This window comes from Equus przewalskii, chromosome 24, assembly GCF_037783145.1.
Source record: "Equus przewalskii isolate Varuska chromosome 24, EquPr2, whole genome shotgun sequence".
In the NCBI taxonomy this organism is placed as follows: Eukaryota; Metazoa; Chordata; class Mammalia; order Perissodactyla; family Equidae; genus Equus; species Equus przewalskii.
The window spans coordinates 22,345,806-22,363,817 of record NC_091854.1 but is presented as its reverse complement, the minus strand read 5'-3'; the positions used below and the strand labels follow the sequence as shown (position 1 = coordinate 22,363,817).

General features: G+C 38.4%; 1 protein-coding gene across 11 annotated transcripts in view; it reads right to left on the bottom strand.

Moving 5' to 3' along the window:
* The window catches only part of SLC44A5 (solute carrier family 44 member 5), a 316,496-nt gene that overhangs the window by 49,595 nt on the left and 248,889 nt on the right, over nt 1–18,012 (bottom strand). For all 11 annotated transcript variants that reach the window (XM_070591848.1, XM_070591849.1, XM_070591844.1 and 8 more), the window contains one exon: nt 2,831–2,915. In XM_070591848.1, the coding sequence (XP_070447949.1) occupies nt 2,831–2,915 (85 nt within the window). The remainder of the gene's footprint in view (nt 1–2,830; nt 2,916–18,012) is intronic.

The window sequence follows — 18,012 nt, the reverse complement described above, 5'->3', positions numbered from 1 at the left end:
GCAGCAATTATTGAAAATAGTATGGAGATCCCTCAAAAAACTAAAAATAGCACTACTATATGATTTAGCTATTCCACTGCTGGGTATTTATCCAAAGAATACAAAATACAAATGTTTTTAAAGATGTATGGACCCCTATGTTCATTGCAGCATTATTCACAATAGCCAAGATTTGGAATCAACCTAAGTACCCATCAAAGGATGAATGGATAAAGAAGATGTGGTATATACATATACAATGGAATATTACTTAGCTATAAAAAAAAGATGAAATCTTGCCATTTGCAACAACATGGATGGAGCTGGAGGGTATTATGCTAAGTGAAATAAGTCAGATGGAGAAAGTCAAATACTGTATGATCTCACTCATAAGTAGAAGATAACAACAACAACAACAACAACAACAAATACAGAGATTGGATTGGTGATTACCAGAGGGGAAGTAGGAAGGGAAAAGGGTGAAAGAGGAGACAGGGTACATGTGTATGGCGATGGATGGTAGTTGGTCTTTTGGTGGTGAACATGATGTAGTCTACACAGAAATAAAAATATAATCATGTACACAAGAATTTTATGTAATGTTATAAACCAATGTTACTTCAATTTAAAAGAAAAAAGGAAAACAAGAAAGGCCTCACAAAATAAAGGTAAAATTTGAAGAAAGACTTGAGGAAGACTAGTGATCAAGCATAGTCTTCTGGAGAAAGAGTACTCCAGGCAGGGAGAAGATCAAAGTCTAAGGCTCTCAGGTGGGAGATTTCCCAGATTCTGTGAAGACGACAGATGTTTAGTATGACCTGAGTGCAGTGAGCCCAGGAAGAGTAACAGCAGGTGCAGTCAGAGAGTTGGGAAAACAGTGAAGGACCTTGTAAGCCATTGTTAGAACTTTGGCTTTGAATCTGAGTAATTTGGGAAGCTATTGGTGGGGTTGAGCAAAGAGGGGCATAATGCGACTTATATTTAACAAGATCACACTAGGTGTTGGGTGGAAAAGAGAACATAAGGAGTGGGAGGCAGGGGCAAGTATAGAGGCAGAGAGACCAGTCAGGAGGTCATTAAACTAATCTAGAAAAAAGATGATGCTTCCTTGAATAAAAGGAAGAGATAGTGAGAAGTAATTTGGTTCAGGGTGAATTCTGAATGGAGACCAGAAAATTTGCTGACAGCTCAAATGAGTGTGAGACAAAGAGAGGAATCAAGGATGATTCCATGGTATTTGGAGCTGGTCTTAATTGAAAGACGATTCATTGGAGCGTTGGAGGGATTGAGATGATCAGACAGTGGGATATTTGAAATTGAGATTACAAAGGGTGGTAATTATTGGTACTGACAAAGTAAAGGATTTGACCTTGGAATGGGTGGCTGTGGTAGAAAACAAGGTATTGTAGTAGAGATGGTCACAGAACTAAGATGCCAATATCCCAAGTTGGCTTTAGTCTCAGCAGGAAATAGATATCAAAAGTCTTTGAGAGAGATGAGGAAGAAAGATAGGAAGCAGATTTATGAACAAGATCTAGGGAAGATCTTTGAGTGTAGTTTACTACACACGGAACCAGCAAGAGGCAAGTAAGTCAGAAACCTACTAAGTTTTTGAGGTAATTGTACTGCCGAAGAATTCATGAACTAACCTGAAAGGCCTTTGACTGTTAAAAAAATCTTTGAGGTGCTAAACTTGAACAACAGGAAGTGAGCTGCAAAGCTATATGGCCCCCAAGAGGGCATATTTCCAATGCTCAGCAATGGCATGGCCTGATGCTAAAAGACAGGAAGTAACCTCTCAGGTGGTCCAGCAAATAACCATAGGATGCCATGCATAAGCAAGTTCCTCTCAGAGAACACAATCCAGGTGGAATAAAGGACTATTCTCCAATGCCATGCATCAGAGACCGCTGTGCATTTACTACTTCTCCCTTTCTGAACAAGAGTTTGTTTTCTAATTCTCCAAGCCCCATTCCTCATTGTGCATTTAGTGTCAAGACCTACCTGATGGAGAGACTGTGAGTCACCCATAGATCTTGGACTTCGGGGTAAAGACAGAACTACATGGGACTCTGGGTTGTCTCCCTCGGGAAGAAGGGTGTTCTGGATGACAGAGGGGTAGACTATGGAAGACACAATTAACTGCCCATTGAAGTTTGTGCCTCTCGTTCCACTTGTTCCATGGTACAGAAGAGGCTGCTCAGCCCACACCTACCTTGCTTGATTCTTTCCTTCTTGCATCTAGGTGAACGTATAAGACTATTGTGTCTATGGCATGCAAGTAGAAATGCAACATGTGACACTTCTGAGCCAAGGCTTCTAAGAGGAGGAGTGCCTTATTCATCCTCTCTGTTCCCTTCTGGCACCTGGATGCAGATGATGAGGAGGATTAAGGGATGGCAGAGCCACCAGATGAAAGGAGCCTGGAGGAGGGTCTCCCACTGACCAGAAACACCAGCCTCATACAGTTATATGGCCAAAAGTAAACTTTCTTGGGTTAAGTCACCGAAAAACTAGGGTTTTTTAGCTACAGTAACTAACTTTACTTTTCCCAAAACTGATACTGAGAAAAATATCTCCACTTCTCTGGACTGTGGTTTTTTCATTTATAAAAATAGTTGGTTGGACAAGATAATCACTGTGATTCCTTAGAGATATTAAAATAATTAATTCCTCCTTAGTTTTGATTGTATGTGAAGAAACATGAGCTCACACTTATGTCTTTCCATCTTCCATAAATTCATCATTAACCACACACACACACAAAGAGAACTCAAATGAAATTTTGAATTCTTTCATTCAAGAATGTTCAAAATTTCTAACAACACTAGTGAAGCACTTTTTACCTTACCTGTGTGGTAGGGCACTGTAGGTTTACCAGCAAGGAGGGACTGGTACAGCTGAACAGGTTAAAGTAAAACAAAATGGTCTTGTTCCTGTTAAGAAAACAACATAAAACAATTTTTTTTAGTGACTGTGGAAATGTTCTGTATCATTTCAGACCCTGTACATTTTTAATATAACATGACCTTTAAAAATTGGCTTCATTTTCTCTAGACAGCTGCAATATATTCCCCAACTCCCCTTTAAGCTCCCTAACATTTAAAGCACCTTTTTATAATAGTAAAAAGTTGAAATAATCAAACTGTCCATCAACAGAGGATTGGTTAAATAAAGAATTATACATCCATAAAATGGAAGACTACATTGCCATTGAAAATAATGTTGAAGAAAGTGTTTAATGGATGGAGAAATTTACACTACATTAATTTTAGGAAGCAAGTTGCTGAAGAGTAGTAAAACATGATTTGATTTTAATTTTGCAAAACAGGTATAATATATGCAGAAATGAATTATTATATCTGAATGGTGGAATTATATTTGTTTAGTTAATTTTTTGTATCTTTGTGGATTTGTTAAAATAAACATGTATTACTTTGGTAATCTGATAAAAAGATAAATAAATTGAGCGATATTTTCTCCCTGTTCAAAATTATGGTCAGTGGCGTAGTAACGGGACAGGAAATTGAGATTCAGAACAGAATCACAGCTTGCCAAATGGCAGAGTAATACTGCACTGAATGCTAGTAATCAGAGAAAACGGAAGAAAAAGGAGGAAGTGAGAGAAGACTAGAAAGTGGAAGGGGAAGGCAGGGAAAGAAAGAAAAGGGAGAGAAGTTCCTTGTCCTGTGTTCTTCAGCAGGAAGGGGTTACAGGGAGCTGATGGTGTGACCCATGCGCGTCCTAGTCATATCTGAATAGTAAATGGGTACAGGGAGAAATTCCTTCTCTGCCTCTTCCAGCTTCTGGTGGCTGCTGGCCTTCCATGGCTTGTGGTCGCAGCACTGCAAACGGTCACACTGCCTCCCCTTTTCGGTTTGCGTCAGTCCTCTCTCTGAGTCTCTCTCATAAGGACGCTTGTGATTTCATTTAGTGCTTTCCTGTATAATTGAGGATAATGTCACCATCTCAAGATCATTGATTACATCTGCAAAGACCCCTTTTCCACGGACAAGAGAGCTTCACATATTGAGGTATGTGGAGTAACTATTCAAGTTCAAAACGGATTCAGTTTGAACTAAAAAGCCTGACTTATGGCCTATCAAACATACATTGTACATCTGCTTAACCATCAAAGTAAAGAATGCACTGTCTTAAAATAAGAATGCATACTTCCCCTCCTCCGCCCTATTGGTATAACACTTGGATTAGTCCCCTTCCTTACATCATGGTCACATTGGTCTGCTAAATTGCAACTGAATACCTCTTTGAAATTTTGATGAAAGTGTACCCTGGGTATAATATGTAGTGAACTCAAGACAAGTGGTTGTCCAACTTTAGCATGCATCAGTAAAACTTGGAGCGTTTGTTGAAAATAGCGATTCCTGACTCTTTCTCAACCCTTGAGATCCCAAATCTCAGGATACAAGGCCTAAGAATTCACGTTTTTTCCCTATGCTCTGCAGTAGATTCAGATACAAGTGGTCTATAAACCACACCTTAAGAGAACATAGTCCTAAACATTCCAGAGGAATGTTGCCAGCACCTCGTCAAATCCCCAACTAATTAATAAGACCACATACGTAGCATACAATGTATAAGAGGTGGTTGAGTAATATTTTTCCTAGTGACTCAGAATCACCAAGTAGGATCTAAATCCAAGGCTAAAGAAAGCTCTCCGCAAAGAATGTGGGCTAGATCCTTGCATCACTTCTACCCCTTCCTGGCCCTGTCCCTGCCCCTGTGGATTGGAGACAGTGGAGTTGGTGGATATGATGATCACAGTCAAGAAGATTTTCCCTCCTCTTCTCATTAAAAGATTATCTCTTCCCAATTCCACATTACAGAAGACTCTGAGAGAATCTCATTTTCCAGTTGGACCCCTCTTGTGTTGTAGACTTACTAGTCAGCCCTCTGTGCCCATTTTAGCAGGGAGAAATGAGACCCAAAGAGACCACAAGAGAGTTGAAAAAAGCCAATGGGGCAGAAAGAGGGCAGCATTGAAACAACCTGTCATGAGAGGATGTGGAGTCAAGTAAATGAGCTCGCATCTCCTTGATGGTACTTCATCTGATAACAAGAGACTGAGGGTAAATCACTGGGGATGGAGAGAAAGCAATTTGGAGGAAGGCAAGCCAAAGCTGATCTCTCAAATCAGAAGACTATTCAGTGAAAACTTCCGCAGAGAATTTCTACTTGTCTACCATGAGAGAGCCAGCCTTTGGACGCTTACCCCAAAGAAAGTGTTGATAGCTAGTCTGTTATGTCTTAGCTGCAGCAGCAAACAACAATATGGGACTAGGGCAGTGGCCAGGAAAGTAACAGACACTCCTTGTCCTTCCATCCCTCACAACACAAAGAAAGACCTAGAGCCAGAAGAGAGGGAAGAGAGGGGAAATAGCAGACCAGGCCCTCTCTCCCGCTCTAAGTGCCACAGCAGAGTTCAGACCTGAGCTGGGGGATCGGAAGAAATGAAATGTGAATCTTAAATTGGACTACACTGAACTTTACAACAACAGAAAGCATTTGGAAAGCTATGGAATCTACCTGAGATGTCAAAGTGAGAAGAAGAGAGATTTGAAAGAACAGTGTTAAGGGCAATGATAGGGGGAAAATAAACTCATTTCATGTTAGTAATCCCATCGAGTTCAGATGGCTCAAGAATCTGGTTATAAATTCACACAAAATACGTGCAAGCCTTCTTCACAATTCCACAAGAGTCAGCCTGGCTCTTTCACTATCCGTGCAACGATATCATCCACACAGTCTTATGGTGCATGTGATTCAAATATGTACCTAAGCAAATGGATAAATTATTGCATGCCATGGATCATTGGAGTCCCTTAGGAGCAGTTAAAACTGAATGGTAAATCAGTAAGTGTCAAGAGTCCCCCATAGGTAAAATTGATTTATAAACTGCAAAATGCTACATAAACTCAAGTTATTCACCAGATTATGCTATCCTCAGGGGTAAGGTTTAAACATTATTCATCTTTATAACCCTACCTTGCCAATACTTAGCCTTAGCACTTGGCCCATTCTATGGTACTTATTAAATGTTGTAGAATGAATGAGACCAATTCCAGAATAGATTTTTTTCAAAATCTGAGAATCCTCCTTAGTTTTTCAGTACGAATATGTAGTCATTCTACCACAATCTCTGATATCCTTAAACTTCAGTGGATCTCAGCTTCTTTAGGTACAAAGTAGATGATCATGGTTGCAGTTGAGCACTTCTGTGAGAGGGACCAAGGAAGTAACTCATCATTTAACTTGAATTGTTATTTCCACCAAGAAACAACAAAATACAAGCAACTGCAAATTACTAGTTCGAGATGGTGTGCTGTGAACTTAAGCCTATCTCTCTTCTTTCCTGAGACCCATGGAAAGAAAATACTAAGAGTACAATAAGGAATAAACTTCACCATACTAGCCTAGGGTGTGGAGAAGGGCATCTGCTCACAATTGCACAAGAGAGTTCAACAATTTCTGGAAGATGGAGAACATATGAAATCGTGTTGAGTGATGAATGCACCAGAGAGGGGCTACGAAAAGGGTGGGATATAATTTGCCTGTTATAAATTATGAGACATAGTGGACTCAGAGCTGAGAATGAGAAATGTGGCCAAAATGATAAGATTAATTGCAGGTTTATATACAGATCTACAGTGCAAAGCAGCACCTCTGCGCTTTTCCCATACCCTACACTTAGAATTTCAGCATCCAGGAAAAACAGACAAAAACAGAGGCCTCTTTTGTTCAATGAACCTTCTGGGGATAGCAACGGCTCTTGTGGGATTTGGTACCCCTGCTTACAAACTTTCATATTCTGGCATTTTGAAAGCCCATGCCTGACAGCCAGCTTCCCATCAATTCATGCTGTAGTGAAATCTGACAGCCAACACAGCCCCATCCCCCGTACAGGGCAAAGGCTTCCCGGAAAATTGAGCTTCAAACACAGCAGCTGAGAAAATTCACAGAGGTGTACCTGGTTCTTCTTTCTTTAGTAAGAATGGATAATCAAGTAGTGTCAGGAATGTAAGAGGAATCAGGACATGAAAGAAAAAGACTAAGGTAAACAAACAAATACTGGTGCTGGATGAAATAAAAATAATTCAGGGCATAGGAGGGTCATTTTAAAAAAAACCAATAGTTCCATGGTAATTCAAACAGATTATCCACAAAATAAAAATACTATGCTATTAGAAAGGAATAATTTAGAGCACCAGAGGGCTTTCAGAGATTAAAAATATGATTGCCAAAATAAAAAAAAATCAAAATAAGAACTGAAAAAAATTGAGAAAATCTCCTAGAAAATAGAATAAAGTCATAGATGGAAAACATAAGAAAAAAAAGAGGTATTGAGACTAATCCAGGAGGTCCAGGGTATGATAACAGAGTTTCAAAAAGAGAACCAATAAAATGGAAAGAAAGAAAATAGCAAAGAAACAACTGATGATAATTTTCCAGAGCTGATAAGAGTCATAGTTCTTCAGAATTAAAGGATCCACTGAAGACTGAACAAGAAGAGTAACAATTTAAAAAGACGTACTTTGAAATGTGAGATTTCAGAACACCAAGAAGAAAGAAATGATTTTAAATGCTTTCCAAGAGGAAGAGGTCACCACTAGGTGTGTGAACAGACTGGCATTAGACATACTGGATGCCAAAAACAATGGAACAATGTCTTCAAATTTCGACAAGAATTGTCTTTCAAGCTACAATTCTATCGCTAGGCCACCAACTCTAAAGACGGAAAAGAAAACGTTTCCAGGGACTCAGCAAATTTCCTTCCTGTGCTTCCTTTTCTTAGGAAGATAATCGAGAATGTTCTCCATCAAAACAAGAGGGTCAAAAAAGAAAGAAGACAACTTGAGATACAGGAAACAGGGCATGGAATACCCTTATATTTGTTTGGTTATCTGAAATTAAAACTTAAGCAGGCATTCTGTGTTTTATTTGCTAAATCTGGCAACTCTAGAAGCAAGATCCAATCTAATGAGGTGGAAAAGTCCCAGAACCAAAGCTGTGCAGTAGGCCTAAAGTAAAACAGGTTCTGAGTGGAACAAACGGACAGAAGCTCTGTGAGACAGGTCTTGAGAGACAAGGGGGCCTCCAAAAAACAGTGTGATTGGGATGCTATGAAAACTTGTGGTCCTCATAAAGGCTATTCAATTAAAAAAACTTGCTGGCAAACAAAAGATTGTACAAGACTGTCATTGCCCTATGTTAAAGCAAACAAAAATGTGGGATGATGCTAAGCTGTTAATAAAGTGAAAGATTTGACTTTGAGATCAGTGACACAGTAGAGGTGAAAATGTAATGGCCTGGCAGTGAATAAGGTTACATAGCTATAACAAAGTAAAAGTCTTTTGCTTCCAACTTCTAGAATCAACCCACCAATAGAACATGAAAGATTCTGTTGAAGCTGCAGAACTGAACCTTATAATGAATTTGATCATCTAAGGGGTGGATCCAGGGGCAGGCCCAGTGGTGTAGTGGTTAAGTTCCCATGTCCCACTTCAGCAGCCTGGGGTTTGCAAGGTTGGATGCCGGGCACAGACCCACACACCACTCATCAAGCCATGCTGTGGTGGCATACCACATACAAAATATACAAAATATAGATGTTAACTCAGTGACAATCTTCCTCAAGCAAAAAGAGGAAGATTGGCAATGGATGTTAGCTCAGGGCCAATCTTCCTCACCAAAAAAACAAATAAATAAAAATAAAGGGTAGATACAAGAAGTGGAAGGTAGATGGAAAAGAAAGATGGAAAGTGGGTTTCATTCCAGGGATGCAGGGATGTTTCAACATCCGCAAATCTGTCAACGTCATATACCACATTAACAAAATGAAGAATAAATATCACATGATCATCTCAATAGATGCAGAGAAAGCGTTTGGCAAGATACAGCATCAATTTATGATAAAAACTCTAAATAAAATGGGTATAGAAGGAAAATACCTCAACATAATAAAGGCCGTATATGACAAACCCACAGCTAATATCATTCTCAATGGAGAAAAACTGAAAGCTGTCCCTCTAAGAACAGGAACCAGATAAGGATGCCCACTGTCACCACTCTTATTTAATACAGTATTGGAAGTCTTAGCCAGAGCAATCAGGCAAGAAAAAGAAATAAAAGTGATGCACATTGAAAGAGAAGAATTGAAACTGTCACTCTTTGCAGATGACATGATTTTTAAAAATTTTTTTTTCCTTTTTTTCCCAAAGCCCCCCCAGTACATAGTTTATGTTTTTAGTTGTGGGTCCTTCTATTTGTGGCACGTGGGATGCTGCCTCAGCATGGCCTGACGAGCGGTGTCATGTCCATGCCCAGGATCAAAACCGGCGAAACCCTGGGCTGCCGAAGTGGAGTGTGTGAACCCAATCACTCGGCCATGGGGCCAGCCCCATTTTTTAAATTTTTAAAATTTTTTAACATGATTTTATATATAGTAAACCCTAAAGAATCCACTAAAAAGCTTTTAGAAATAATAAATGAATACAGTCAAGTCGCAGGATAAAAAAATCAACGTACAAAGATTGGTTGTGTTTCTATACACTAACAACAAAGTAGCAGAAAGAGAAATTAAGACTACAATCCCATTTAAATTGCAATAAAAAGAATAAAATACCTAAGAATAAACTTAACCAAAGAGGTGAAAGATCTGTACACCAAAAACTATAAAACATTGTTGAAAGAAATCGAAGAAGACACAAAGAAATGGAAAGATATTCCATGCTCTTGGATTGGAAGAATTAACACTGTTAAAATGTCCATACTTCCTAAAGCAATCTACAGATTCAACGCAATCCCTACCAAAGTTCCAACAACATTTTTCACGGAAATAGAACAAAGAATCCTAAAATCTATATGGAACAACAGCCAAAGGATTACAAAGCTGGAGGTATTACACTCCCTGATTTCAAAATACATTACAAAGCCATAGTAACCAAAACAGCATGGTACTGGCACAAAAACAGAAACACAGATCAATGGAACAGAATTGAGAGCCCAGAAATAAACCCACACATTTATGGACAGCTATATTCGACAAGGGAGCCAAGAGCATACAACGGAGAAAAGAGTCTCTTCAACAAATGGTGGTGGGAAAACTGGACAGCCACATGCAAAAGAATGACAGTAGACCACTACCTTACACCATGCACAAAAATCAACTCAAAATGGATTAAAGACTTGGATGTAGGACCTGAAACCATGAACATTCTAGAAGAAAACATAGGCAGTACGCTCTTTGACATCAGTCTTAGCAGCACGTTTTCAAGTACCATGTCTGACTGGGCAAGGGAAGCAAAAGAAAAAATGAACAAATGGGACTACATCAAACTAAAAAGCTTCTGCACAGCAAAGGAAACAATCAACAAATGAAAAGACAATCTAACAATTAGGAGAAGATGTTTGCAAACCACATATCAGATAAGGGGTTAATATACAAAATATACAAAGAACTCATACATCTCAACAACAAAAAAACCAACAACCTAATTAAAAAATGGGTAAAAGATCTGAACAGAGATTTCTCCAACAGACATATGAAAAGACTCTCAACATCATTAGCTGTCAGGGAAATGCAAATCAAAACTACAATGAGATATCACCTCACTCCAGTCAGAATGGCTATAATTAACAAGACAGGAAACAAGAAGTGCTGGAGAGGATGTGGAGAGAAGGGAACGCTTGTACACTGCTGGTGGGAGTACAAACTGGTGCAGCCACTATGGAAAGCAGTATGGAGTATCCTCATAAAATTAAGACTGGATCTACCATGTGATCCAGCTATCCCACTGCTGGGTATTTATCCAAAGAACTTGAGAACACAAATGCGTAAAGATACATGCCCCGCTATGTTCACTGCAGCATTATTCACAATAGCCAAGACTTGGAAGCAACAGAGATGCCCATCAAGGGACGAATGGATAAAGAAAATGTGGTATTTATATACAATGGACTACTACTCAGCCATAAGAAATGATGAAACCCAGCCATTTGTGACAACATGGATGGTTCTTGAGGGTATTATGCTAAGTGAAATAAGTCAGAGGAAGAAAGTCAAATACCATACGATCTCACTCATAAGTAGAAGATAAAAACAATGACAAACAAACACATAGCAATGGAAATTGGATTGGTGGTTACCATAGGGGAAGGGAGGCAGGGGGGCAAAAGGAGTGATTAGGCTCACATGTGAGGTGATGGACAATAATTAGTTTTTGGGTAATGAACATGATGTAATCTACACAGAATCTGAGATATATTATGGTGTACATCTGAAAGCTATATAATGTTATAATCCAATGTTACTGCAATAAAAAGAAAAATTAAAAGGTCTGGCCCGGTGACGCAGCGGTTAAGTGCGCACGTTCCGCTGGCTGCCCGGGGTTTGCCGGTTCAGATCCCGGGTGCAGACTTGGCACCACTTGGCAAGCCATGCTGTGGTAGGCATCCCACATATAAAGTGGAGGAAGATACGCACGGATATTAGCTCAGGGCCAGTCTTCCTCAGCAAAAAGAGGATTGGCAGCAGTTAGCTCAGGGCTAATCTTCCTCAAAAAAAAAAAAAAATTAAAATTAAAAGAAAGATGGAGAGAAGGTAGTGGGGGTAATATCCTCCTCTTTTGTAAAGAGGAGTCAAGACACTGACAAAAGTTAATGGAACGAGAAATGGAGGTGTTGGTATGCTATTTAAAGTCACAGAAGTAACTATACGAAAATCAATATGTAAAAATTAAAGTTCAAGGGAAGAGGAGGAGGATCAGGAAAAGAGATCATGTAGATAAGGTAAATCATTTTTCCTAACGAACTATTGGTGGATACTGTCTAAAGTTAAAGTACAATATGAAAGAGGAAGCATATTATTTAAAGTTGTGTAAAAAACTGCCAGAAGAACTAAAACCAGCATTATGGACTAGATGTTTGTGTCCCCCCAGTTCACATGTTGGCATCCTAATCCCTGATGTGACGATATTGGGAAGTAGGGCATTTGGGAGGCGATCTGGTCATGAGCGTGGAGCCCTCGTGAATGGGATTAGCGCCCTATAAAAGAGACCCCAGGGAGCTCTCTCCCGCTTCCTCCATCTGAGGATGCAGAGTGAGAGGGCTGTCTGCAAACCTGGGAACCGGGCCTTCCCAAGAACCTAACCATGTTTACCCCCTGATCTTGCGCTTCCTGTCCCCAGAAAATACAAGAAAGAAAGTTCCGTGCTCTACAAGCCACCCAGTCCGTGGTATTCTGTTACAGCAGCCGGAACTAAGACGACCAGAGACAGAAGAGCTTGTCTTCGTGGACTGAAATTGGGAGTAAGGAGTCCTCAGATAGGAGACCGCTGCTTTTACTGCTTTTATTACAAGTTCCTCATTACTGTTTGGTCTACTTTCACAGGCATATATTATTTTGATATAGATTTTAAAAATTAAACCAAGTAGTTGATCTGGGCTTGTAGTGTGTTAAATCAAACAGATCTGTGAGAGCTCTTTGCCATTTTATGAGAGATTCTTCAGTAAATTAAAGACAACGTTGTTATTGCTTCACTTAGGCACCAAATTGATGCAAAACTTGAAGAGCTTCGTCCTCCTACTCTTTTCCGTTTCCCTATCTAACCTCATACTGGGAGGATGAGTATTTCAGTCTGTCTAATTTGGTAATTGTGCTGCATCTAATTTAGTAAATGCTCAAAGTTATTTTAACACGACCTTTATAAGCTGAAGTTTTTGTAGTAGCCAGAAGGTGGCATCAAAATCAATCGAGTGGAAATTCCCAAAGACAAGGCTCATACTCAAGTTTCGTGAGTAACTTCCCTGAAACTCCAAAGGCAGAGGAAGTTACACAGGTCAACAAAGCACTCCGTTTTCCTTTGAGGCCTCTGTTTTATCTGTTTCGACATTTTAGAAAACTCCTGGTGTTTCTCCTAGCATCCTTTTGGTTAGGCATGGATAAACAAAGCACAAAATGGCCAAACTCTACATCCTGAATACTGACACACCATCTCTAAACACGGAACTTGAGCCAGGATATAAGGAATGCTTTGAGAGTTGACAATCAAAGGGTTGCCGTGAGTGCATTGTGACACTAACAAGAACAAATACTCTAATTGTTACAGTCTAACAAGTATTTTCCAGACTAAATTGTTTGGGGTGTATGTGTATCAATCTATGCACAACTCTATCAATGTGCAGCCTAAAGAGCACAGGATTTGGGGTTAGAACATGCTACTTTTGCCATTTAGTTGTCAGATGACCCAGAAGAGGTACTTCAGCCTTCTTGAATTCATTTCCTAATTTTCTAAATGAGAGTAACGATAATGATAGCCACTTAGCAGTGTTGTTGTGAGGATCTGATAGGATCTTCACACTGACCTCCACCTTGGGAGCAAAGCACTCTCTTATTCGTGCTACCGCTTTACTCTGGTTCCTTTAACAGTGAATTTACTGAGCGCGTACTACAATGCCAGTGTTGCAGGTGCTGAGGATACAACAATGAAAAGGACAGGGAATGTCTCTAATCTCAAAGAGCTTTGGCTCCAGTAAGGGAAGATAAGTTAACAAATTAATAATCAGGATAATTCAGGTGGTGATAAGTACCTAAGAGATCCTCGTGCCAGAAAGTACCCAGGAAAATGGACGATAGAGGTGAATGCAAAGCTTCAGATGGGATTGTCAGCATTTTATTTTATTCTTCAAACAACACACTGAGCCAAACACTCTAGATGGAAATCCATGGATTTCTTTTTTTGTCTAGTTCCTATCTTTTAAGTTTTATTTATTCTTTCTTTTTTTATTGCTGTAACATTGGTTTTTAACATTATATAAATTTCAGGTGTACATCATTATATTTCGATTTCTGTTAGATTACATCATGTTCCCCACCTAAAGACTAATACAATCCATCACCACGCACATGTGCCTAATCACCCCTTTCGACCTCCTCCTTCCTCGCTTCCCCTCTGGTAACCACCAATCCAGTTTATGTCTCTTTGTGTTTGTTTGTTGTTGTTTTTATCTTTACTTATGAGTGAGATGATACGGTATTTGACTTTCTTCCTCTGACTTATTTCACTTAGCACAATACCCTCAAGGTCCATCCATGTTGTCACAAATGGCAAGATTTCATCCTTTTTTATGGCTGAGTAGTATTCCATTGTCTTTATCCATTTGCCCCTTGATGAGCACTGAGATGCTTACAAGTTTTGGCTATTGTGAATAACGCTGCAATGAACATAGAGGTGCATGTATCTTTATGTGTTCATGCTTTCATGTTTTTTGGGTCAATGCCCAGCAGTGGCTTAGCTGGATTGTATGGTAGTTCTATTCTTAATTTTTTGAGGAATTTCCATACTGTTTTGCATAGTGGCTGCACCAGTTTGCACTCCCACCAGCAGTGTATAAGCGTTCCCTTTTCTCTACATCTTTTCCAATACTTGTTTCCTGTCTTATTAATTATAGCCATTCTGACCAGTGTGAGGTGATATCTCATTGTAGTTTTTGGGTTTTTTTTTAAAAGATTTTATTTTTTCCTTTTTCTCCCCAAAGCCTCCCTGTACATAGTTGTGTATTCTTCGTTGTGGGTTCTTCTAGTTGTGGCATGTGGGATGCTGCCTCAGCGTGGTCTGATGAGCAGTGCCATGTCCGCACCCAGGATTCGAACCAACGAAACACTGGGCTGCCTGCAGCGGAGCGCACGAACTTAACCACTCGGCCACAGGGCCAGCCTCTCTCATTGTAGTTTTGATTTGCATTTCCCTGACACTTAGGGAGGTTGAACATCCTTTCACGTGCCTGTTGGCCATCTGTATATCTTCTTTGGAGAAATGTCTGTTCAGATCTTTTGCCCATTTTTTAATTCTTTATTTTTTTGTAGTTGAGCTATATGAGTTCTTTACATATTTTGGATATTAACACCTTATCAGACATATGGTTTGCAAATACCTTCTCCCCATTGTTAGGCTATCTTTTCATTTTGTTGATGGTTTCCTTTGCTGTGCAGAAGCTTTTTAGTGTGATATAGTCCCATTTGTTTATTTTTTCTATTCTTTCCCTTGCCCATTCTGACATGGTATTTGAAAATATGCTGCTAAGACCAAAAGAGAAGAGCATAATATTTATATTCTCTTTTAGAAGTTTCTAGTTTTATTGAGATATAATTGACATATAACATTGTATTCATTTAAGGTGCACAACATAATGATTTGATATATGTAATACTGCAAAATTATTACCATAATAAGTTTAGTTAGCATCCATCACTTCACATAGCTTTTTTCTTGTGATGAGAACTTTTAAGATCTACTCTCTTAGCAACTTTCAAATATACAGTACAGTATTGTTAACCACAGCCACCATGGAATTGTGAATAATGCTGCAATGGACAGAGAGATGTAGAAATGTATTCAAGATATTGATTTCAATTCCTTCGAATATAAACCCAGAAGTGGAATTACTGGATCATATGTTAGTTCTATTTTTAATTTTTATACAAATCTCCATACCTTTTCCATAGTGGCTGCACCAAGAGTGCACAAGGGCTCCCTTTTCTCTACACCCTTGCCAACATTTATCTCTTGCATCTTTGGTGATAGCCATTCTAACAGGTGTGAGGTGATATCTTGTGGTTTTCATTTGCATTTTCCTGATGATTACTGATGCTAAGCACCTTTTCATGTACTTGTTGGCTATTTATATGTCTTCTTTGAAAAAACTGTCTATTCAGATTCTTTGCCCATTTTTTTACTGGATTATTTCTTTTTATGGTATGGAGTTCTATGAGTTCCTTGTATATTTTGAATATTAACCTCTTATCACATATGTAGTTTGTGAATATTTCCTCTCATTTCACATGTTGCCTTTTTATTTTATTGATGATTTCCTTTGCTGTGCAGAAGCTTTTTAGTTTCATGTAATCCCATTTGTTTATTTTTTTGCTTTTATTGCTTTTGCTTTTGGTGTCAAACCCAGAGCCAAGACTGATGTCAAGGAGCTTACCACCTATGTTTTCTCGTAGGAGTTTTATGATTTCAGGTCTTACATTCAAGTCTTTAATTCATTTTGAAGTGATTTTTGTGTATGGTATAAGATAAGGGTCCAATTTCATTCTTTTGCATGTGGATGTCCAGTTTTCCCATCACCATTTATTGAAGAGACTATCCTTTCCCCATGCATATTTTTGGCTCCTTTGTTGAAAATTAATTGACCTTATATGCATGGGTTTATTTGGGGGATCTCTATTCTGTTCCATTGATCTACGTGTCTGTTTTTATGCCAATACCATGCTGTTTTGATTACTGTCACTTTGTAGTATAGTTTGAAATCAGGAAGTGTGATGCCTCTAGCTTTGTTGTTCTTTCTCAAGACTGCTTTGGCTATTCAGGGTCTTTTGTGGTTCCACACATCTTTTCAGATTTTCTTTTCTATTTCTGTGAAAAAAACTTGAAATTTTGATAGAGATTGCATTGAATCTGTAGTTTTCTTTGGGTAGTATGGACATTTTAACAATATTAATTCTTCAAATCCTTGAATATGGAATATCGTTCTATTTATTTGTGTCTTCTTCAATTTATTTCATCAATATTTTATAGTTTTCAGTGCACAGATCTTTCATCTCCTTTGTTAAATTTATTCCTAAGTATTTTATTCTTTTTGATGCAACTGTAAATGGAATTTTCTTACTTTCTCTTTCTGATTGTTTTTTATGAGTGCATATTGATTCTGTATCCTACAACTTTACTAAATTTATTAGTTCTAAGAGGTTTTTGGTGCAGTCTTTAAGGTTTTCTATATATAATATCATGTCATCTGCAAATAGAGATAGTTTTACTTCTTCCTTTCCAATTTGTAAAATATGTTTTATTTCTTTTTCTTGCCTAATTGCTCTAGCTAGGATTTCCAGGCCTATGTTGAGTAGAAGTGGAAAGAATGGGAATGCTTGCCTTGTTTCTGATTTTAAAGGAAAAGCTTTTAGCTTTTCACCATTGAGTATTATGTTAGCTGTGGGCTTGTCAGACATGGCTTTTATTACGTTGAGGTACATTCTCTCTATGCTTAGTTTGTCAAGAGTTTTTATCTCAACAAAAGTTAAATGGACATTAAAATCTGTCAAGTGATTTTTCTGCATATTGAGATGCTCGTATGATTTGTACACTTCATTTTGTTAATGTATTGTATCACACATCTGTTGATTTGTGGATGTTGAACCATCCTTGTATCCCTGGAATAAATCCCACTTGATCATGGTATATAATCCTTTTAACGTGTTACTAAATTTGATTTGCTGATTTTTTGTTGAGGATTTTTGCTTCTATGTTCATCAGGGATATTGGCCTGTAATTTTCTTTTTTGTAGTGTCTTTGTCTAACTTTGGTATCAGGGTAATGTCAGCCTCATAAAATGAGTTTGGAAGTGTTCCCTCCTATTTTATTTTTTGGAAGAACTTAAGAAGGATTGCTATTAATTCTTCTTTAAGTGTTTGGTAGAATTCACCAGTGAAACCATCTGATCCTGCACTTTTTTTTGTCAGGAGGTTTTAAATTATGGATTCAATATCCTTACTAGTAAACAGTCTGTTCAGATTTTCTATTTCTTCATGATTCAGTCTTGGAAGGTTGTAGGTTTCTAGAAATTTACCCATTTCTTTTAGGTTGTTCAATTTGTTGGCGTATATCTGTTCATAGTAATCTTCTGTGATCCTTTTATTTCTGTGATATCAGTTGGAATTCTCTTCTTTAATTTCTAATTTTATTTACTTGAGTCTTCTCCCCCCCCACCCCGCCTTTTTTTGGGTAATTCTAGCTAGAGGTTTGTCTATTTCATCTTTTCAAAAGCCCGCTCTTAGTTTCATTAATCTTTTGTGTTGTCTTTTTAGTTTCTATGTCACTTATTTCCACTCTAGTCTTTGTTATTTTGTTGCTTCTTCTAACTTCATGCTTAGCTTGTTCTTCTTTTTCTAGTTCCCTGAGGTGTAAAGTTGTTTAGTTGTTTAGTTGAGATTTTTCTTGTTTCTTGAGGTAAGCATTT